Source organism: Ascaphus truei, chromosome 5 (genome assembly GCF_040206685.1).
Source record: "Ascaphus truei isolate aAscTru1 chromosome 5, aAscTru1.hap1, whole genome shotgun sequence".
Taxonomy (NCBI): domain Eukaryota; kingdom Metazoa; phylum Chordata; class Amphibia; order Anura; family Ascaphidae; genus Ascaphus; species Ascaphus truei.
Window position 1 is genome coordinate 3003394 of NC_134487.1, and position 24885 is coordinate 3028278.

Consider the following 24885-nt stretch of genomic DNA (forward strand, 5'->3'; position numbering starts at 1 on the left):
TGTGTTTGGGGGGGGGGGAGTGGAGAGGGGGGGGGGAGTGGAGGGGGGGGGAGTGGAGTGGGGGGGGGGGAGTGGAGTGGGGGGGGGGGGAGTGGAGAGGGGGGGGGGAGTGGAGAGGGGGGGGGGAGTGGAGGGGGGGGGAGTGGAGTGGAGGGGGGGGGAGTGGAGTGGGGGGGGGGAGTGGAGTGGGGGGGGGGGAGTGGAGAGGGGGGGGGGGAGTGGAGGGGGAGGGAGTGGAGGGGGTTGTGTTTATTGAAATGTTCGCCATCATTATTTTTTACAACAGGAATGGTACCGCAGGCCAGCGGGGACCAACCGAGGACCCCTGGACACCCATGGGGACCCCCGCAGGCCTATGTTATCAATCGTGTGTTCAAATAAATAAATTATGGTTTGATGTGGGGGCACAGGGGGTGGGTTGTGTATTGGTGCTTACTTCATATTTTAATATAAATTTTAAGAGTACTGTAGATGAGCAGGGGGTCTCCAGAGGAGAACCGCGTTGATTTCATGTCCGGGGACCCCCTGCTTCTTGAGATACAGGCCCGTTATGGGGTGCCGGTATCTCCTATGCATGTAAATGTCTCGCGTCACGTGACCGGGACATTTCAATGGATAGGAGATACCGGCACCCCATAACGGGGCCTGTATCTTGGGAAGCAGGGGGTCCCCGAACCTCAAATCTGCTCCGGAGACCCCCTGCTCAGCCACTCTAATAATATAATTGAAATTAAAAACTGTAATTTCGGGCGAGATTTGCGCCGGGAGAGGCGTCTCTCTGCAGGAGATAGAACTCGCTGGGGGAGCCCTTCTCGGAGGGCAGATCGTCTCGGCGCCGGCTACTCGCCATTTGTTGAAATGTCGCTATCGCTATTATTCGGGGCTTTCTGCTGGATACCGTGATAGCGACGCTGCCACAAATGGCGATTTAAAAACCCTGGCGATTTTTTTCTATCGGACTTTAGTGCAGGAGACTCTTCGTCCACAAACCGTACAATACACCTAAGAAGGGACACACATTCACAGGGGAACACGGCAATAATACATGTACACACATGTTCCCATGATATGGGCGTATCTTCAGGGTGCAACCCAGAGATAACGTAGCACCACACGTCACACATACACTCCCTCCCTCCCACATATCAGTGGGACTGTGTGTGCATCAGTGTTGCAGCTTGTGTGTACGTGTGTGAAACACACGCACAAGTACACCCGGCTCTAATACACGCACAAATTACTCAGTGCTCCAACACACGCGCAAGTTACACACTGCTCAAACTCACACACAAGTACAAGTTACACACCGCTCTACCTCACACACACATACAAGTTACACACTGCTCTAACTCACACACGTACAAGTTACACACTGCTCTAACACACACAAGTAAAAGTTACACACTGCTCCAACTCACACTGTTCTAACTCACACACAAGTACAAGTTACACACTGCTCTAACTGACACACAGGTACAAGTTACACACTGCTCTAACTCACACACAAATACAAGTTACACACCGCTCTACTGTACCTCACACACAAGTACAAGTTACACACCGCTCTACCTCACACACAAGTACAAGTTACACACCGCTCTACCTCACACACACGTACAAGTTACACACTGCTCTAACTGACACACACATACAAGTTACACACGGCTCTAACTCACGCACAAGCACAGTGTGCTGACACACATTCTGCTCTAGCTGACACAGGTACAAGTTACACACTTCTCTAACTTGCACACACAAGTACAAGTTACACACTGCTCTAACTCACAAATAAGTACACATTACACACTGCTCTAACTCAAACACATGTACAAGTTACACACTGCTCTAACTCACACACAAGTACAAGTTACACACTGCTCTAACTCACAAATAAGTACACATTACACACTGCTCTAACTCAAACACATGTACAAGTTACACACTGCTCTAACTCACACACAAGTACAAGTTACACACTGCTCTAACTCACACACATGTACAAGTTACACACTGCTCTAACTCACACACGTGTACAAGTTACACACTGCTCTAACACACACAAGTACAAGTTACAAACGGCTCTACCCCACACAAGTACAAGTTACACACACTGCTCCAACTCACACACAAGTACATGTTACACACTGCTCTAACTCACACACATGTACAAGTTACACACTGCTCTAACTCACACACATGTACAAGTTACACACTGCTCCAACTCACACTGTTCTAACTCACACACAAGTACAAGTTACACACTGCTCTAACTGACACACAGGTACAAGTTACACACTGCTCTAACTCACACACAGTGCTCTGCAGTGTGTACAAGTCACACCATTTCAGTGCTCTGCAGCGTGTTCTGCTATTCCAGTGCTTACACACACACACATTCTGCTCTGCAGCCTGCTCTGCTTTTCCAGTGCTGACACACACATTCTGCTCTGCAGCATGTTCTGCTATTCCAGTGCTTACACACACACATTCTGCTCTGCAGCCTGCTCTGCTTCTCCAGTGCTGACACACACACTGTGGCAGGACGGCCTGTAGCCGAGGTCAGACAATAGTCCACACGTGTATTTTCAGGTTTAGAGCAAACGTTGAATGGCTTTATTGCTCCACAGCATAACATAACATGTGTGCACACTGTCCCTTTAAGGCATAAAGAAAACATTGCAAAAGAAAACCTGCTCCACATTAGGAGAGCTTACTAACACTGCAAGCCTATCTATCAGGCTGGCTGGCTGGCTAATCCATAACCAAACCATTAACATATAACAAACAGTCTGAAAACAATATGAACAGTTCTTACTGTGGTTTAGAGAGGTACTTGTGACTCCATCTGCATAGCAGCTTGTCTAGGATCTTGTCTGAGACAGCCACCTGCCTACCAGCAAAGACTTCCTTATATCCCATCATGCTGGTTGTCAGGTGTCTGCTTACTTCCTGATTGTTCAGCTTTTTCTTCTGAGTTAACCCTCTGAGTGCTGGACGAAGCACTCAGACGTATGTCTCCCAGGTATAATCTGTTAGTGGCTGACTTCACCCTGTCACACACACATTCTGCTCTGCAGCGTGCTCTGCTTTCCCAGTGCTGACTCACACGCACACACATTCTGCTCTGCAGCGTGCTCTGCTTTCCCAGTGCTGACTCACACGCACACACATTCTGCTCTGCAGCGTGCTCTGCTTTCCCAGTGCTGACTCACACGCACACACATTCTGCTCTGCAGCGTGCTCTGCTTTTCCAGTGCTGACTCACACGCACACACATTCTGCTCTGCAGCGTGCTCTGCTTTCCCAGTGCTGACACACACACACATACATTCTGCTCTGCAGTATGCTCTGCTATTCCAGTCTGACACACACGCACATTCATTCTGCTCTGCAGTATGCTCTGCTATTCCAGTCTGACACACACACGCACATTCATTCTGCTCTGCAGTATGCTCTGCTTTTCCAGTGCTGACACGCACACACATTCTGCTCTGCTTTTCCAGTGCTGACACACACGCACACACATTCTGCTCTGCAGCGTGCTTTGCTTTCCCAGTGCTGACACACACGCACACACATTCTGCTCTGCAGCGTGCTCTGCTTTCCCAGTGCTGACTCACACGCACACACATTCTGCTCTGCAGCGTGCTCTGCTTTCCCAGTGCTGACTCACACGCACACACATTCTGCTCTGCAGCGTGCTCTGCTTGTCCAGTGCTGACACACGCACATACATTCTGCTCTGCAGCGTGCTCTGCTTTCCCAGTGCTGACACACACACGCACATACATTCTGCTCTGCAGTATGCTCTGCTATTCCAGTGCTAATACACACGCACATACATTCTGCTCTGCAGCGTGCTCTGCTTTTCCAGTGCTGACACACACACATTCTGCTCTGCAGCGTGCTCTGCTATTCCAGTGCTGACACACACACACACGCCAACATATTCTGCTCTGCAGCGTGCTCTGCTTTCCCAGGGCTGACACACACATTCTGCTCTGCAGCGTGCTCTGCTATTCCAGTGCTGACACACACGTTCTGCTCTGCAGCGTGCTCTGCTATTCCAGTGCTGACACACACATTCTGCTCTGCAGCGTGCTCTGCTATTCCAGTGCTGACACACACATTCTGCCTGCAGCGTGCTCTGCTATTCCAGGGCTGACACACACATTCTGCTCGGCAGCGTGCTCTGCTATTCCAGGGCTGACACACACATTCTGCTCTGGGGGGGGGGGGAGTGGAGGGGGAGGGAGTGGAGGGGGTTGTGTTTATTGAAATGTTCGCCATCATTATTTTTTACAACAGGAATGGTACCGCAGGCCAGCGGGGACCAACCGAGGACCCCTGGACACCCATGGGGACCCCCGCAGGCCTATGTTATCAATCGTGTGTTCAAATAAATAAATTATGGTTTGATGTGGGGGCACAGGGGGTGGGTTGTGTATTGGTGCTTACTTCATATTTTAATATAAATTTTAAGAGTACTGTAGATGAGCAGGGGGTCTCCAGAGGAGAACCGCGTTGATTTCATGTCCGGGGACCCCCTGCTTCTTGAGATACAGGCCCGTTATGGGGTGCCGGTATCTCCTATGCATGTAAATGTCTCGCGTCACGTGACCGGGACATTTCAATGGATAGGAGATACCGGCACCCCATAACGGGGCCTGTATCTTGGGAAGCAGGGGGTCCCCGAACCTCAAATCTGCTCCGGAGACCCCCTGCTCAGCCACTCTAATAATATAATTGAAATTAAAAACTGTAATTTCGGGCGAGATTTGCGCCGGGAGAGGCGTCTCTCTGCAGGAGATAGAACTCGCTGGGGGAGCCCTTCTCGGAGGGCAGATCGTCTCGGCGCCGGCTACTCGCCATTTGTTGAAATGTCGCTATCGCTATTATTCGGGGCTTTCTGCTGGATACCGTGATAGCGACGCTGCCACAAATGGCGATTTAAAAACCCTGGCGATTTTTTTCTATCGGACTTTAGTGCAGGAGACTCTTCGTCCACAAACCGTACAATACACCTAAGAAGGGACACACATTCACAGGGGAACACGGCAATAATACATGTACACACATGTTCCCATGATATGGGCGTATCTTCAGGGTGCAACCCAGAGATAACGTAGCACCACACGTCACACATACACTCCCTCCCTCCCACATATCAGTGGGACTGTGTGTGCATCAGTGTTGCAGCTTGTGTGTACGTGTGTGAAACACACGCACAAGTACACCCGGCTCTAATACACGCACAAATTACTCAGTGCTCCAACACACGCGCAAACTCACACACAAGTACAAGTTACACACCGCTCTACCTCACACACACATACAAGTTACACACTGCTCTAACTCACACACGTACAAGTTACACACTGCTCTAACACACACAAGTAAAAGTTACACACTGCTCCAACTCACACTGTTCTAACTCGCACACAAGTACAAGTTACACACTGCTCTAACTGACACACAGGTACAAGTTACACACTGCTCTAACTCACACACAAATACAAGTTACACACCGCTCTACTGTACCTCACACACAAGTACAAGTTACACACCGCTCTACCTCACACACAAGTACAAGTTACACACCGCTCTACCTCACACACACGTACAAGTTACACACTGCTCTAACTGACACACACATACAAGTTACACACGGCTCTAACTCACGCACAAGCACAGTGTGCTGACACACATTCTGCTCTAGCTGACACAGGTACAAGTTACACACTTCTCTAACTTGCACACACAAGTACAAGTTACACACTGCTCTAACTCACAAATAAGTACACATTACACACTGCTCTAACTCAAACACATGTACAAGTTACACACTGCTCTAACTCACACACAAGTACAAGTTACACACTGCTCTAACTCACAAATAAGTACACATTACACACTGCTCTAACTCAAACACATGTACAAGTTACACACTGCTCTAACTCACACACATGTACAAGTTACACACTGCTCTAACTCACACACGTGTACAAGTTACACACTGCTCTAACACACACAAGTACAAGTTACAAACGGCTCTACCCCACACAAGTACAAGTTACACACACTGCTCCAACTCACACACAAGTACATGTTACACACTGCTCTAACTCACACACATGTACAAGTTACACACTGCTCTAACTCACACACATGTACAAGTTACACACTGCTCCAACTCACACTGTTCTAACTCACACACAAGTACAAGTTACACACTGCTCTAACTGACACACAGGTACAAGTTACACACTGCTCTAACTCACACACAGTGCTCTGCAGTGTGTACAAGTCACACCATTTCAGTGCTCTGCAGCGTGTTCTGCTATTCCAGTGCTTACACACACACACATTCTGCTCTGCAGCCTGCTCTGCTTTTCCAGTGCTGACACACACATTCTGCTCTGCAGCATGTTCTGCTATTCCAGTGCTTACACACACACATTCTGCTCTGCAGCCTGCTCTGCTTCTCCAGTGCTGACACACACACTGTGGCAGGACGGCCTGTAGCCGAGGTCAGACAATAGTCCACACGTGTATTTTCAGGTTTAGAGCAAACGTTGAATGGCTTTATTGCTCCACAGCATAACATAACATGTGTGCACACTGTCCCTTTAAGGCATAAAGAAAACATTGCAAAAGAAAACCTGCTCCACATTAGGAGAGCTTACTAACACTGCAAGCCTATCTATCAGGCTGGCTGGCTGGCTAATCCATAACCAAACCATTAACATATAACAAACAGTCTGAAAACAATATGAACAGTTCTTACTGTGGTTTAGAGAGGTACTTGTGACTCCATCTGCATAGCAGCTTGTCTAGGATCTTGTCTGAGACAGCCACCTGCCTACCAGCAAAGACTTCCTTATATCCCATCATGCTGGTTGTCAGGTGTCTGCTTACTTCCTGATTGTTCAGCTTTTTCTTCTGAGTTAACCCTCTGAGTGCTGGACGAAGCACTCAGACGTATGTCTCCCAGGTATAATCTGTTAGTGGCTGACTTCACCCTGTCACACACACATTCTGCTCTGCAGCGTGCTCTGCTTTCCCAGTGCTGACACACACGCACACACATTCTGCTCTGCAGCATGCTCTGCTTTCCCAGTGCTGACTCACACGCACACACATTCTGCTCTGCAGCGTGCTCTGCTTTCCCAGTGCTGACTCACACGCACACACATTCTGCTCTGCAGCGTGCTCTGCTTTCCCAGTGCTGACTCACACACATTCTGCTCTGCAGCGTGCTCTGCTTTCCCAGTGCTGACTCACACGCACACACATTCTGCTCTGCAGTATGCTCTGCTATTCCAGTCTGACACACACGCACATTCATTCTGCTCTGCAGTATGCTCTGCTATTCCAGTCTGACACACACACGCACTTTCATTCTGCTCTGCAGTATGCTCTGCTATTCCAGTGCTGACTCACACGCACATACATTCTGCTCTGCAGCGTGCTCTGCTTTTCCAGTGCTGACACGCACACACATTCTGCTCTGCTTTTCCAGTGCTGACACACACGCACACACATTCTGCTCTGCAGCGTGCTCTGCTTTCCCAGTGCTGACACACACGCACACACATTCTGCTCTGCAGCGTGCTCTGCTTTCCCAGTGCTGACTCACACGCACACACATTCTGCTCTGCAGCGTGCTCTGCTTTCCCAGTGCTGACTCACACGCACACACATTCTGCTCTGCAGCGTGCTCTGCTTGTCCAGTGCTGACACACGCACATACATTCTGCTCTGCAGCGTGCTCTGCTTTCCCAGTGCTGACACACACACGCACATACATTCTGCTCTGCAGTATGCTCTGCTATTCCAGTGCTAATACACACGCACATACATTTTGCTCTGCAGCGTGCTCTGCTTTTCCAGTGCTGACACACACACATTCTGCTCTGCAGCGTGCTCTGCTATTCCAGTGCTGACACACACACACACGCCAACATATTCTGCTCTGCAGCGTGCTCTGCTTTCCCAGGGCTGACACACACATTCTGCTCTGCAGCGTGCTCTGCTATTCCAGTGCTGACACACACGTTCTGCTCTGCAGCGTGCTCTGCTATTCCAGTGCTGACACACACATTCTGCTCTGCAGCGTGCTCTGCTATTCCAGTGCTGACACACACATTCTGCTCGGCAGCGTGCTCTGCTATTCCAGGGCTGACACACACATTCTGCTCTGCAGCGTGCTCTGCTATTCCAGTGCTGACACACACATTCTGCCTGCAGCGTGCTCTGCTATTCCAGTGCTGACACAGGCACACACATTCTGCTCTGCTATTCCAGTGCTGACACAGGCACACACATTCTGCTCTGCAGCGTGCTCTGCGATTCCAGTGCTGACACACACATTCTGCTCTGCAGCGTGTTCTGCTATTCCAGTGCTGACACACACATTCTGCCTGCAGCGTGCTCTGCTATTCCAGTGCTGACACAGGCACACACATTCTGCTCTGCTATTCCAGTGCTGACACAGGCACACACATTCTGCTCTGCAGCGTGCTCTGCTATTCCAGTGCTGACACACACATTCTGCCTGCAGCGTGCTCTGCTATTCCAGTGCTGACACACACATTCTGCTCTGCAGCGTGCTCTGCTATTCCAGTGCTGACACACACATTCTGCCTGCAGCGTGCTCTGCTATTCCAGTGCTGACACAGGCACACACATTCTGCTCTGCTATTCCAGTGCTGACACAGGCACACACATTCTGCTCTGCTATTCCAGTAATGACCCCTAGGAGGTGTCACTGCTCCTCTGAACCTGCAGCGTTTTATGAGGCCGGGGGGAGGTTGGAGTTAGACCTGTGAGGCGGGGAAGGCTGATATCTCTGCTACTCTACAGGGCGAGGGAGACACCGCACTCACACTCCAGCAGAGAGACACCGCACTCCTGCTCCAGCAGAGAGAGACCGCACTCCTGCTCCAGCAGAGAGACACCGCACTCACACTCCAGCAGAGAGACACCGCACTCCTGTCCAGCAGAGAGAGACCGCACTCCAACTCCAGCAGAGAGACACCGCACTCCAACTCCAGCAGAGAGACACCGCACTCCTGTCCAGCAGAGAGACACCACACTCCTGCTCCAGCAGAGAGAGACCGCACTCCAACTCCAGCAGAGAGACACCGCACTCCAACTCCAGCAGAGAGACACCGCACTCCTGCTCCAGCAGAGAGACCGCACTCCAACTCCAGCAGAGAGACACCGCACTCCTGCTCCAGAAGAGAGAGACCGCACTCCTGCTCCAGCAGAGACACCGCACTCCTGCTCCAGCAGAGACACACCGCACTCCAACTCCAGCAGAGACACACCGCACTCCTAGTCCAGCAGAGAGACACCGCACTCCTGCTCCACAGAGAGACCGCACTCCTAGTCCAGCAGAGACACACCGCACTCCTACTCCAGCAGAGAGACCGCACTCCTGCTCCAGCAGAGACACACCGCACTCCTGCTCCAGCAGAGAGACCGCACTCCAACTCCAGCAGAGAGACCGCACTCCAACTCCAGCAGAGAGACCGCACTCCAACTCCAGCAGAGAGACCGCACTCCAACTCCAGCAGAGAGACAGACATTTCTACTCTACCAGAGAGAGGAGGAGACACTATACATAGTGAGAGACAGAGAGACAGACACTGTTACTCTGCCAGAGAGAGGAGGTGGGGAACGTCCCCCATGGCATTCTGGATCCTCTTCCTTGTGGGGTCCCTCCTCCCTCCAGCAGCTGCCGACCCCCCAAACATTATCCTTATTTTTGCCGATGACATGGGGTACGGAGACTTGGGGTGCTACGGACACCCCACCTCCCACACCCCAAACCTGGACCGCATGGCAGCGCGTGGTCTGAGATTCACTGACTTCTACACCAACGGCGCAGTGTGCTCCCCCTCCAGGTAACGCACGCTCCCCCTCCAGGTAACGCACGCTCCCCCTCCAGGTAACGCACGCACACCCTCCAGGTAACGCACGCTCCCCCTCCAGGTAACGCACACACCCCCTCCAGGTAACGCACGCACACCCTCCAGGTAACGCACGCACACCCTCCAGGTAACGCACGCTCCCCCTCCAGGTAACGCACGCTCCCCCTCCAGGTAACGCACACACCCCCTCCAGGTAACGCACGCACACCCTCCAGGTAACGCACGCTCCACCTCCAGGTAACGCACGCACACCCTCCAGGTAACGCACGCACACCCTCCAGGTAACGCACGCACACCCTCCAGGTAACGCGCGCACACCCTCCAGGTAACGCACGCACACCCTCCAGGTAACGCACGCACACCCTCCAGGTAACGCACGCACACCCTCCAGGTAACGCACGCTCCCTCTCCAGGTAACGCACACACCCTCCAGGTAACGCACGCACACCCTCCAGGTAACGCACCCACACCCTCCAGGTAACGCACGCACACCCTCCAGGTAACGCACGCTCCCCCTCCAGGTAACGCACGCTCCCCCTCCAGGTAACGCACGCACACCCTCCAGGTAACGCACGCTCCCCCTCCAGGTAACACACACACCCTCCAGGTAACGCACGCTCCCCCTCCAGGTAACGCACGCACACCCTCCAGATAACGCACACACACCCTCCAGGTAACGCACGCTCCCCCTCCAGGTAACACACACACCCTCCAGGTAACGCACGCTCCCCCTCCAGGTAACGCACGCACACCCTCCAGGTAACGCACGCACACCCTCCAGGTAACGCACGCTCCCCCTCCAGGTAACGCACGCACACCCTCCAGGTAACGCACACACACCCTCCAGGTAACGCACGCACACCCTCCAGGTAACGCACGCTCCCCCTCCAGGTAACGCACGCACACCCTCCAGGTAACGCACGCACACCCTCCAGGTAACGCACGCACACCCTCCAGGTAACGCACGCACACCCTCCAGGTAACGCACGCACACCCTCCAGGTAACGCACGCACACCCTCCAGGTAACGCACGCTCCCTCTCCAGGTAACGCACGCTCCCTCTCCAGGTAACGCACACACCCTCCAGGTAACGCACGCTCCCCCTCCAGGTAACGCACGCTCCCCCTCCAGGTAACGCACGCACACCCTCCAGGTAACGCACGCACACCCTCCAGGTAACGCACGCTCCCCCTCCAGGTAACGCACGCTCCCCCTCCAGGTAACGCGCGCACACCCTCCAGATAACGCGCGCACACCCTCCAGGTAACGCACGCTCCCCCTCCAGGTAACACACACACCCTCCAGGTAACACACACACCCTCCAGGTAACGCACGCTCCCCCTCCAGGTAACGCACGCACACCCTCCAGGTAACGCACACACACCCTCCAGGTAACGCACGCTCCCCCTCCAGGTAACACACACACCCTCCAGGTAACGCACGCTCCCCCTCCAGGTAACGCACGCACACCCTCCAGGTAACGCACGCTCCCCCTCCAGGTAACGCACGCACACCCTCCAGGTAACGCACGCTCCCCCTCCAGGTAACGCACGCACACCCTCCAGGTAACGCACGCTCCCCCTCCAGGTAACGCACGCTCCCCCTCCAGGTAACGCACGCACACCCTCCAGGTAACGCACGCTCCCTCTCCAGGTAACGCACGCTCCCCCTCCAGGTAACGCACACACACCCTCCAGGTAACGCACGCACACCCTCCAGGTAACGCACGCACACCCTCCAGGTAACGCACGCTCCCCCTCCAGGTAACACACACACACCCTCCATGTAACGCACGCTCACCCTCCAGGTAACGCACGCTCCCCCTCCAGGTAACGCACGCTCCCCCTCCAGGTAACGCACACACACCCTCCAGGTAACGCACGCACACCCTCCAGGTAACGCACGCTCCCCCTCCAGGTAACACACACACACCCTCCATGTAACGCACGCTCACCCTCCAGGTAACGCACGCTCCCCCTCCAGGTAACGCACACACCCTCCAGGTAACGCACGCACACCCTCCAGGTAACGCACGCACACCACACACCCTCCAGGTAACGCACGCTCCCCCTCCAGGTAACGCACACACCCTCCAGGTAGCGCACGCTCCCCCTCCAGGTAACGCACGCTCCCCCTCCAGGTAACGCACGCTCCCCCTCCAGGTAACGCACGCTCCCCCTCCAGGTAACGCACGCACGCTCCCCCTCCAGGTAACGCGCGCTCCCCCTCCAGGTAACGCACGCTCCCCCTCCAGGTAACGCACGCACACCCTCCAGGTAACGCACACACACCCTCCAGGTAACGCACGCTCCCCCTCCAGGTAACGCGCGCACACCCTCCAGGTAACGCACGCTCCCCCTCCAGGTAACGCACGCACACCCTCCAGGTAACGCACGCTCCCCCTCCAGGTAACGCACGCACACCCTCCAGGTAACGCACGCTCCCCCTCCAGGTAACGCGCGCTCCCCCTCCAGGTAACGCACGCACACCCTCCAGGTAACGCACGCACACCCTCCAGGTAACGCACGCTCCCCCTCCAGGTAACGCACGCACACCCTCCAGGTAACGCGCGCACCCCCTCCAGGTAACGCACGCACACCCTCCAGGTAACGCACACACACCCTCCAGGTAACGCACACACCCTCCAGGTAACGCACGCTCCCTCTCCAGGTAACGCTCGCTCCCCCTCCAGGTAACGCACACACACCCTCCAGGTAACGCACGCACACCCTCCAGGTAACGCACGCACACCCTCCAGGTAACGCACGCACACCCTCCAGGTAACGCACGCACACCCTCCAGGTAACGCACGCACACCCTCCAGGTAACGCACGCACACCCTCCAGGTAACGCACACACCCTCCAGGTAACGCACGCACACCCTCCAGGTAACGCACACACCCTCCAGGTAACGCACGCACACCCTCCAGGTAACGCACACACCCTCCAGGTAACGCACGCACACCCTCCAGGTAACGCACGCACACCCTCCAGGTAACGCACGCACACCCTCCAGGTAACGCACGCTCCCCCTCCAGGTAACGCACACACACCCTCCAGGTAACGCGCGCACACCCTCCAGGTAACGCGCGCACACCCTCCAGGTAACGCACGCTCCCCCTCCAGGTAACACACACACACCCTCCAGGTAACGCACGCTCCCTCTCCAGGTAACGCTCGCTCCCCCTCCAGGTAACGCACACACACCCTCCAGGTAACGCACGCACACCCTCCAGGTAACGCACGCACACCCTCCAGGTAACGCACGCACACCCTCCAGGTAACGCACACACACCCTCCAGGTAACGCACACACACCCTCCAGGTAACGCGCGCACACCCTCCAGGTAACGCACACACCCTCCAGGTAACGCGCACACACCCTCCAGGTAACGCACACACCCTCCAGGTAACGCACGCACACCCTCCAGGTAACGCACACACCCTCCAGGTAACGCACGCACACCCTCCAGGTAACGCACGCACACCCTCCAGGTAACGCACGCACACCCTCCAGGTAACGCACGCTCCCCCTCCAGGTAACGCACACACACCCTCCAGGTAACGCGCGCACACCCTCCAGGTAACGCGCGCACACCCTCCAGGTAACGCACGCTCCCCCTCCAGGTAACGCACGCACACCCTCCAGGTAACGCACGCTCCCCCTCCAGGTAACGCACGCTCCCCCTCCAGGTAACGCACGCTCCCCCTCCAGGTAACGCACGCACACCCTCCAGGTAACGCACGCTCCCCCTCCAGGTAACGCACGCACACCCTCCAGGTAACGCACGCTCCCCCTCCAGGTAACGCGCGCTCCCCCTCCAGGTAACGCGCGCTCCCCCTCCAGGTAACGCACGCTCCCCCTCCAGGTAACGCACGCTCCCCCTCCAGGTAACGCGCGCACACCCTCCAGGTAACGCGCGCACACCCTCCAGGTAACGCGCGCACACCCTCCAGGTAACGCGCGCACACCCTCCAGGTAACACACACACCCTCCAGGTAACGCACGCTCCCCCTCCAGGTAACGCACGCACACCCTCCAGGTAACGCACGCACCCCCTCCAGGTAACGCACGCTCCCCCTCCAGGTAACGCACGCACACCCTCCAGGTAACGCACGCTCCCCCTCCAGGTAACGCGCGCACACCCTCCAGGTAACGCACACCCTCCAGGTAACGCACGCTCCCCCTCCAGGTAACGCACGCACCCCCTCCAGGTAACGCACGCACCCCCTCCAGGTAACGCACGCACACCCTCCAGGTAACGCACGCACACCCTCCAGGTAACGCGCGCACACCCTCCAGGTAACGCGCGCACACCCTCCAGGTAACGCACGCACACCCTCCAGGTAACGCACACACCCTCCAGGTAACGCACACACCATCCAGGTAACGCACACACAACCCTCCAGGTAACGCACACACCCTCCAGGTAACGCACGCTCCCCCTCCAGGTAACGCACGCACACCCTCCAGGTAACGCACGCTCCCCCTCCAGGTAACGCGCGCACACCCTCCAGGTAACGCGCGCACACCCTCCAGGTAACGCGCGCACACCCTCCAGGTAACGCACGCACACCCTCCACGTAACGCGCGCTCCCCCTCCAGGTAACGCGCGCACACCCTCCAGGTAACGCGCGCACACCCTCCAGGTAACGCGCGCACACCCTCCAGGTAACGCGCGCACACCCTCCAGGTAACGCGCGCACACCCTCCAGGTAACGCGCGCACACCCTCCAGGTAACGCGCGCACACCCTCCAGGTAACGCGCGCACACCCTCCAGGTAACGCGCGCACACCCTCCAGGTAACGCGCGCACACCCTCCAGGTAACGCACGCTCCCCCTCCAGGTAACGCACGCACACCCTCCAGGTAACGCACACCCCCCCCCCTCTCCAGGTAACACACACACCCTCCAGGTAACGCACGCACACCCTCCAGGTAACGCACGCACACCCTCCAGGTAACGCACACACATCCTCCAGGTAACACACAGACACACCTCCAGGCAACACACAGACACACCTTCAGGCAACACACACACCTCCAGGTAACACACACCTCCAGGTGACACACACACCATCCAGGTAACACATTCACCCGGCTAACTACTCTAACACATTCACCCGCCTAACTACTCTAACACATTCACCCTGCTAACTACTCTAACACATTCACCCACCTATCCAGCTCTGACACATTCACCCGCCTAACTACTCTAACACATTCACCCTGCTAACTACTCTAACACATTCACCCACCTATCCAGCTCTGACACATTCACCCGCCTAACTACTCTAACACATTCACCCGACTAACTACTCTAACACATTCACCCTGCTAACTACTCTAACACATTCACCCACCTATCCAGCTCTGACACATTCACCCGCCTAACTACTCTAACACATTCACCCGGCTAACTACTCTAACACATTCACCCGGCTAACTACTCTAACACATTCACCCGGCTAACTACTCTAACGCATTCACCCGCCTAACTACTCTAACGCATTCACCCGGCTAACTACTCTAACGCATTCACCCGGCTAACTACTCTAACGCATTCACCCGGCTAACTACTCTAACGCATTCACCCGCCTAACTACTCTAACGCATTCACCCGCCTAACTACTCTAACGCATTCACCCGCCTAACTACTCTAACGCATTCACCCGGCTATCCAGCTCTGACACATTCACCCGCCTAACTACACTAACGCATTCACCCGGCTAACTACTCTAACGCATTCACCCGGCTAACTACTCTAACGCATTCACCCGGCTAACTACTCTAACGCATTCACCCGGCTAACTACTCTAACGCATTCACCCGACTAACTACTCTAACGCATTCACCCGGCTAACTACTCTAACGCATTCACCCGCCTAACTACTCTAACGCATTCACCCGCCTAACTACTCTAATGCATTCACCCGCCTAACTACTCTAACGCATTCACCCGCCTAACTACTCTAACGCATTCACCCGACTAACTACTCTAACACATTCACCCACCTAACTACTCTAACACATTCACCCGGCTAACTACTCTAACACATTCACCCGACTAACTACTCTAACACATTCACCCTGCTAACTACTCTAACACATTCACCCTGCTAACTACTCTAAAACATTCACCCACCTATCCAAGCTCTGACACATTCACCCGCCTAACTACTCTAACACATTCACCCGCCTAACTACTCTAACACATTCACCCGGCTAACTACTCTAACACATTCACCCGCCTAACTACTCTAACGCATTCACCCGGCTAACTACTCTAACGCATTCACCCGGCTAACTACTCTAACGCATTCACCCGGCTAACTACTCTAACACATTCACCCGCCTAACTACTCTAACACATTCACCCACCTATCCAGCTCTGACACATTCACCCGCCTAACTACTCTAACACATTCACCCGCCTAACTACTCTAACACATTCACCCACCTATCCAGCTCTGACACATTCACCCGCCTAACTACTCTAACGCATTCACCCGGCAAACTACTCTAACGCATTCACCCGGCTAACTACTCTAACGCATTCACCCGCCTAACTACTCTAACGCATTCACCCGCCTAACTACTCTAACGCATTCACCCGGCTAACTACTCTAACGCATTCACCCGGCTAACTACTTTAACGCATTCACCCGCCTAACTACTCTAACGCATTCACCCACCTAACTACTCTAACACATTCACCCTGCTAACTACTCTAACACATTCACCCGACTAACTACTCTAACACATTCACCCGGCTAACTACTCTAACACATTCACCCGACTAACTACTCTAACACATTCACCCGGCTAACTACTCTAACACATTCACCCGACTAACTACTCTAACACATTCACCCTGCTAACTACTCTAACACATTCACCCTGCTAACTACTCTAACACATTCACCCGACTAACTACTCTAACACATTCACCGGGCAAACTACTCTAACGCATTCACCCGTCTAACTACTCTAACGCATTCACCCGCCTAACTACTCTAACACATTCACCCGGCTAACTACTCTAACGCATTCACCCGCCTAACTACTCTAACGCATTCACCCGCCTAACTACTCTAACACATTCACCCGGCTAACTACTCTAACACATTCACCCGCCTAACTACCCTAACACATTCACCCGCCTAACTACTCTAACACATTCACCCGCCTCACTACTCTAACACATTCACCCGCCTATCCAGCTCTGACACACATACCAGGGAGGTAACACACACACAACCCCCCGCCCCACCCCCCTCCAGGTAAAACGCACACAATCCTCTGCCCCATCCTCCAAGTAACACGCACACAACCCCCTGCCCCCCCCCTCCAGGTAACACACACAACCCCCCGCCCCCCCTCCAGGTAACACACAACCCCCCGCCCCCCCTCCAGGTAACACGCACACAACCCCCCGCCCCCCCCTCCAGGTAAAACGCACACAACCCCCCCGCCCCCCTCCAAGTAACACGCACACAACCCCCCCGCCCCATCCTCCAGGTAACACACACACAACCCCCCGCCCCCCCTCCAGGTAACACGCACACAACCCCCCGCCCCCCCCTCCAGGTAAAACACACACAACCCCCCCGCCCCCCTCCAGGTAACACGCACACAACCCCCCCGCCCCCCTCCAGGTAACACGCACACAACCCCCCGCCCCATCCTCCAGGTAACACGCACACAACCCCCCGCCCCATCCTCCAGGTAACACGCACACAACCCCCCGCCCTCTCCCCCTCCAGGTAACACGCACACAACCCCCCCGCCCCATCCTCCAGGTAACACGCACACAACCCCCCCGCCCCATCCTCCAGGTAACATGCACACAACCCCCCCGCCCCATCCTCCAGGTAACACGCACACAACCCCCCGCCCCCCCCTCCAGGTAACACGCATACAACCCCCCGCCCCATCCTCCAGGTAACACGCACACAACCCCCCGCCCCATCCTCCAGGTAACACGCACACAACCCCCCGCCCCACCCTCCAGGTAACACGCACACAACCCCCCCGCCCCACCCTCCAGGTAACACGCACACAACCCCCCGCCCCATCCTCCAGGTAACACGCACACAACCCCCCGCCCCACCCTCCAGGTAACACGCACACAACCCCCCGCCCCCCCCCTCCAGGTAACATGCACACAACCCCCCCGCCCCACCCTCCAGGTAACACGCACACAACCCCCCGCCCCATCCTCCAGGTAACACGCACACAACCCCCCGCCCCACCCTCCAGGTAATACGCACACAACCCCCCGCCCCCCCCCTCCAGGTAACATGCACACAACCCCCCCGCCCCATCCTCCAGGTAACACGCACACAACCCCCCCGCCCCACCCTCCAGGTAACACGCACACAACCCCCCGCCCCACCCTCCAGGTAACACGCACACAACCCCCCGCCCCACCCTCCAGGTAACACGCACACAACCCCCCGCCCCATCCTCCAGGTAACACGCACACAACCCCCCGCCCCCCTCCAGGTAACACGCACACAACCCCCCCGCCCCCCTCCAGGTAACACGCACACAACCCCCCCGCCCCCCTCCAGGTAACACGCACACAACCCCCCCGCCCCCCTCCAGGTAACACGCACACAACCCCCCCGCCCCCCTCCAGGTAACACGCATACAACCCCCCGCCCCATCCTCCAGGTAACACGCACACAACCCCCCGCCCCCCCTCCAGGTAACACGCACACAACCCTCCGCCCCACCCTCCAGGTAACACGCACACAACCCCCCGCCCCATCCTCCAGGTAACACGCACACAACCCCCCGCCCCCCTCCAGGTAACACACACACAACCCCCCGCCCCATCCTCCAGGTAACACGCACACAACCCTCCGCCCCACCCTCCAGGTAACACGCACACAACCCCCCGCCCCATCCTCCAGGTAACACGCACACAACCCCCCGCCCCCCCCCTCCAGGTAACACGCACACAACCCTCCGCCCCATCCTCCAGGTAACACGCACACAACCCTCCGCCCCATCCTCCAGGTAACACGCACACAACCCCCCGCCCCATCCTCCAGGTAACACGCACACAACCCCCCGCCCCACCCTCCAGGTAACACGCACACAACCCCCCGCCCCCCCCCCCTCCAGGTAACATGCACACAACCCCCCCGCCCCACCCTCCAGGTAACACGCACACAACCCCCCGCCCCATCCTCCAGGTAACACGCACACAACCCCCCGCCCCACCCTCCAGGTAATACGCACACAACCCCCCGCCCCCCCCCTCCAGGTAACATGCACACAACCCCCCCGCCCCATCCTCCAGGTAACACGCACACAACCCCCCCGCCCCACCCTCCAGGTAACACGCACACAACCCCCCGCCCCACCCTCCAGGTAACACGCACACAACCCCCCGCCCCACCCTCCAGGTAACACGCACACAACCCCCCGCCCCATCCTCCAGGTAACACGCACACAACCCCCCGCCCCCCTCCAGGTAACACGCACACAACCCCCCCGCCCCCCTCCAGGTAACACGCACACAACCCCCCCGCCCCCCTCCAGGTAACACGCACACAACCCCCCCGCCCCCCTCCAGGTAACACGCACACAACCCCCCCGCCCCCCTCCAGGTAACACGCACACAACCCCCCCGCCCCCCTCCAGGTAACACGCATACAACCCCCCGCCCCATCCTCCAGGTAACACGCACACAACCCCCCGCCCCCCCTCCAGGTAACACGCACACAACCCCCCGCCCCATCCTCCAGGTAACACGCACACAACCCTCCGCCCCACCCTCCAGGTAACACGCACACAACCCCCCGCCCCACCCTCCAGGTAACACGCACACAACCCCCCGCCCCATCCTCCAGGTAACACGCACACAACCCCCCGCCCCCCTCCAGGTAACACACACACAACCCCCCGCCCCATCCTCCAGGTAACACGCACACAACCCCCCGCCCCCCCCTCCAGGTAACACGCACACAACCCCCCCGCCCCATCCTCCAGGTAACACGCACACAACCCCCCCGCCCCATCCTCCAGGTAACACGCACACAACCCTCCGCCCCATCCTCCAGGTAACACGCACACAACCCTCCGCCCCACCCTCCAGGTAACACGCACACAACCCCCCGCCCCATCCTCCAGGTAACACGCACACAACCCCCCGCCCCATCCTCCAGGTAACACGCACACAACCCCCCGCCCCCCCTCCAGGTAACACGCACACAACCCCCCGCCCCATCCTCCAGGTAACACGCACACAACCCTCCGCCCCACCCTCCAGGTAACACGCACACAACCCCCCGCCCCACCCTCCAGGTAACACGCACACAACCCCCCGCCCCATCCTCCAGGTAACACGCACACAACCCCCCGCCCCCCTCCAGGTAACACACACACAACCCCCCGCCCCATCCTCCAGGTAACACGCACACAACCCCCCGCCCCCCCCTCCAGGTAACACGCACACAACCCCCCCGCCCCATCCTCCAGGTAACACGCACACAACCCTCCGCCCCATCCTCCAGGTAACACGCACACAACCCTCCGCCCCACCCTCCAGGTAACACGCACACAACCCCCCGCCCCATCCTCCAGGTAACACGCACACAACCCCCCGCCCCATCCTCCAGGTAACACGCACACAACCCCCCGCCCCCCACCAGGTAACACGCACACAACCCTCCGCCCCATCCTCCAGGTAACACGCACACAACCCCCCGCCCCATCCTCCAGGTAACACGCACACAACCCCCCGCCCCCCCTCCAGGTAACACGCACACAACCCTCCGCCCCATCCTCCAGGTAACACGCACACAACCCTCCGCCCCATCCTCCAGGTAACACGCACACAACCCCCCGCCCCCCTCCAGGTAACATGCACACAACCCCCCTGCCCCATCCTCCAGGTAACACGCACACAACCCCCCGCCCCCCCTCCAGGTAACACACACACAACCCCCTGCCCTCTCCCCCTCCAGGTAACACACACACAACCCCCTGCCCTCTCCCCCTCCAGGTAACACACACACAACCCCCCACCCCCCCTCCAGGTAACACACACACACAACCCCCCCGCCCCATCCTCCAGGTAACACACACACAACCCCCCGCCCCCCTGCAGGTAACACGCACACAACCCACCCGCCCCATCCTCCAGGTAACACGCACACAACCCCCCGCCCCATCCTCCAGGTAACACACACACAACCCCCTGCCCTCTCCCCCTCCAGGTAACACACACACAACCCCCCCTCTCCAGGTAACACACACACACATAACCCCCCCTTCAGGTAACACACACACACAACCCCCCTCTCCAGCGTCAAATGATGAACAAACACACACACAACCCCCCTCTCTAGGTAACACACACAAACACACACAGAACCCCCCCCTCCAGATAACACACACACCTTCCACACACACTCACTCACTGACACCCCCTCCCCAAACACTCATGCTCACTCACGCCCCCTTATATGCACTCACTCATGCACCCTCTCTCCTCTCCCCCCCCCCCCACTCTCCTCGCTCTCTTCTCACCCCCACTCCTCTCCCCCACTCTCCCCCCACCTCCCTACTTCCCTCCCCCCTCGCTCCCGTGCAGGGCTGGTCTTCTGACGGGTCGGTACCAGACACGTTCCGGGGTTTACCCGGGTGTATTTTACCCCAGCTCGCGGGGGGGTCTGCCCCTCAGTGAAGTGACCATAGCGGAGGTCCTGCAGCCACGGGGCTATGTCACAGCCATGGTGGGGAAGTGGCATCTGGGCCTCGGTCTGAACGGGACCTTCCTGCCCACGCGGCAGGGGTTCCAGCACTTCCTGGGGGTCCCCTACTCGCACGACCAGGTAACGGGGGGCAGAGACACCCAACCTGTATTAGCAGCGGGTGTTAGGGTGTATAGGGAGAGGTATTAGCAGCGGGGTGTTAGGGTGTATAGGGAGAGGTATTAGCAGCGGGGTGTTAGGGTGTATAGGGAGAGGTATTAGCAGCGGGGTGTTAGGGTGTATAGGGAGAGGTATTAGCAGCGGGATGTTAGGGTGTATAGGGAGAGGTATTAGCAGCGGGGTGTTAGGGTGTATAGGGAGAGGTATTAGCAGCGGGATGTTAGGGTGTATAGGGAGAGGTATTAGCAGCGGGATGTTAGGGTGTATAGGGAGAGGTATTAGCAGCGGGGTGTTAGGGTGTATAGGGAGAGGTATTAGCAGCGGGGTGTTAGGGTGTATAGGGAGAGGTATTAGCAGCGGGGTGTTAGGGTGTATAGGGAGAGGTATTAGCAGTGGGGTGTTAGGGTGTATAGGGAGAGGGATTAGCAGCGGGATGTTAGGGTGTATAGGGAGAGGTATTAGCAGCGGGATGTTAGGGTGTATAGGGAGAGGTATTAGCAGCAGGATGTTAGGGTGTATAGGGAGAGGTATTAGCAGCGGGGTGTTAGGGTGTATAGGGAGAGGTATTAGCAGCAGGATGTTAGGGTGTATAGGGAGAGGTATTAGCAGCGGGATGTTAGGGTGTATAGGGAGAGGTATTAGCAGCGGGATGTTAGGGTGTATAGGGAGAGGTATTAGCAGCAGGATGTTAGGGTGTATAGGGAGAGGTATTAGCAGCGGGATGTTAGGGTGTATAGGGAGAGGTATTAGTAGCGGGATGTTAGGGTGTATAGGGAGAGGTATTAGCAGCGGGGTGTTAGGGTGTATAGGGAGAGGTATTAGCAGCGGGATGTTAGGGTGTATAGGGAGAGGTATTAGCAGCAGGGTGTTAGGGTGTATAGGGAGAGGTATTAGCAGCAGGATATTAGGGTGTATAGGGAGAGGTATTAGCAGCAGGATGTTAGGGTGTATAGGGAGAGGTATTAGCAGCGGGATGTTAGGGTGTATAGGGAGAGGTATTAGCAGCAGGATGTTAGGGTGTATAGGGAGAGGTATTAGCAGCAGGATGTTAGGGTATATAGGGAGAGGTATTAGCAGCGGGATGTTAGTGTGTATAGGGAGAGGTATTAGCAGCAGGATGTTAGGGTGTATAGGGAGAGGTATTAGCAGCAGGATGTTAGGGTATATAGGGAGAGGTATTAGCAGCAGGATGTTAGGGTGTATAGGGAGAGGTATTAGCAGCGGGGTGTTAGGGTGTATAAGGAGAGGTATTAGCAGCGGGATGTTAGGGTGTATAGGGAGAGGTATTAGCAGCGGGATGTTAGGGTGTATAGGGAGAGGTATTAGCAGCGGGATGTTAGGGTGTATAGGGACAGGTATTAGCAGCGGGGTGTTAGGGTGTATAGGGAGAGGTATTAGCAGCGGGGATGTTAGGGTGTATAGGGAGAGGTGTTAGCAGCGGGGTGTTAGGGTGTATAGGGAGAGGTATTAGTAGTGGGATGTTAGGGTGTATAGGGAGAGGTATTAGCAGCGGGGTGTTAGGGTGTATAGGGAGAGGTATTAGCAGCGGGATGTTAGGGTGTATAGGGAGAGGTATTAGCAGCGGGATGTTAGGGTGTATAGGGAGAGGTATTAGCAGCGGGGTGTTAGGGTGTATAGGGAGAGGTATTAGCAGCGGGGTGTTAGGGTGTATAGGGAGAGGTATTAGCAGCGGGATGTTAGGGTGTATAGGGAGAGGTATTAGCAGCGGGATGTTAGGGTGTATAGGGAGAGGTATTAGCAGCAGGGTGTTAGGGTGTATAGGGAGAGGTATTAGCAGCAGGATGTTAGGGTGTATAGGGAGAGGTATTAGCAGCAGGGTGTTAGGGTGTATAGGGTGAGGTATTAGCAGCGGGGTGTTAGGGTGTATAGGGAGAGGTATTAGCAGCGGGATGTTAGGGTGTATAGGGAGAGGTATTAGCAGCAGGGTGTTAGGGTATATAGGGAGAGGTATTAGCAGCGGGATGTTAGGGTGTATAGGGAGAGGTATTAGCAGGGGGTGTTAGGGTGTATAGTGAGAGGTATTAGCAGGGGGTGTTAGGGTGTATAGTGAGAGGTATTAGCAGCAGAATGTTAGGGTGTATAGGGAGAGGTATTAGCAGCAGGATGTTAGGGTGTATAGGGAGAGGTATTAGCAGCAGGGTGTTAGGGTGTATAGGGAGAGGTATTAGCAGCAGGATGTTAGGGTGTATAGGGAGAGGTATTAGCAGCAGGGTGTTAGGGTGTATAGGGAGAGGTATTAGCAGCAGGATGTTAGGGTGTATAGGGAGAGGTATTAGCAGCGGGATGTTAGGGTGTATAGGGAGAGGTATTAGCAGCAGGGTGTTAGGGTGTATAGGGAGAGGTATTAGCAGCGGGATGTTAGGGTGTATAGGGAGAGGTATTAGCAGCGGGATGTTAGGATGTATAGGGAGAGGTATTAGCAGCGGGATGTTAGGGTGTATAGGGAGAGGTATTAGCAGTGGGATGTTAGGGTGTATAGGGAGAGGTATTAGCAGCAGGATGTTAGGGTGTATAGGGAGAGGTATTAGCAGCGGGGTGTTAGGGTGTATAGGGAGAGGTATTAGCAGCGGGGTGTTAGGGTGTATAGGGAGAGGTATTAGCAGCGGGGTGTTAGGGTGTATAGGGAGAGGTATTAGCAGCAGGATGTTAGGGTTTATAGGGAGAGGTATTAGCAGCGGGGTGTTAGGGTGTATAGGGAGAGGTATTAGCAGGGGGTGTTAGGGTGTATAGGGAGAGGTATTAGCAGCAGGATGTTAGTGTGTATAGGGAGAGGTATTAGCAGCGGGGTGTTAGGGTGTATAGGGAGAGGTATTAGCAGGGGGTGTTAGGGTGTATAGGGAGAGGTATTAGCAGGGGGTGTTAGGGTGTATAGGGAGAGGTATTAGCAGGGGGTGTTAGGGTTTATAGGGAGAGGTATTAGCAGCGGGGTGTTAGGGTGTATAGGGAGAGGTATTAGCAGGGGGTGTTAGGGTGTATAGGGAGAGGTATTAGCAGGGGGTGTTAGGGTGTATAGGGAGAGGTATTAGCAGCGGGAT

At 56.1% G+C, this 24885-nt stretch overlaps 1 protein-coding gene across 4 annotated transcripts in view; it reads left to right on the forward strand.

The window, feature by feature from the left end:
• ARSA (arylsulfatase A) overlaps positions 1–24885 on the forward strand; it is a 158896-nt gene that overhangs the window by 11352 nt on the left and 122659 nt on the right. For all 4 annotated transcript variants that reach the window (XR_012801584.1, XM_075599241.1, XM_075599242.1 and 1 more), the window contains exons 2-3: positions 8866–9911; positions 21550–21790. Coding sequence is in view for 3 of the 4 variants with exons in the window: in XM_075599241.1 (XP_075455356.1) it covers positions 8866–9911; positions 21550–21790 (1287 nt within the window). In the remaining variant the exon portion in view is untranslated. The remainder of the gene's footprint in view (positions 1–8865; positions 9912–21549; positions 21791–24885) is intronic.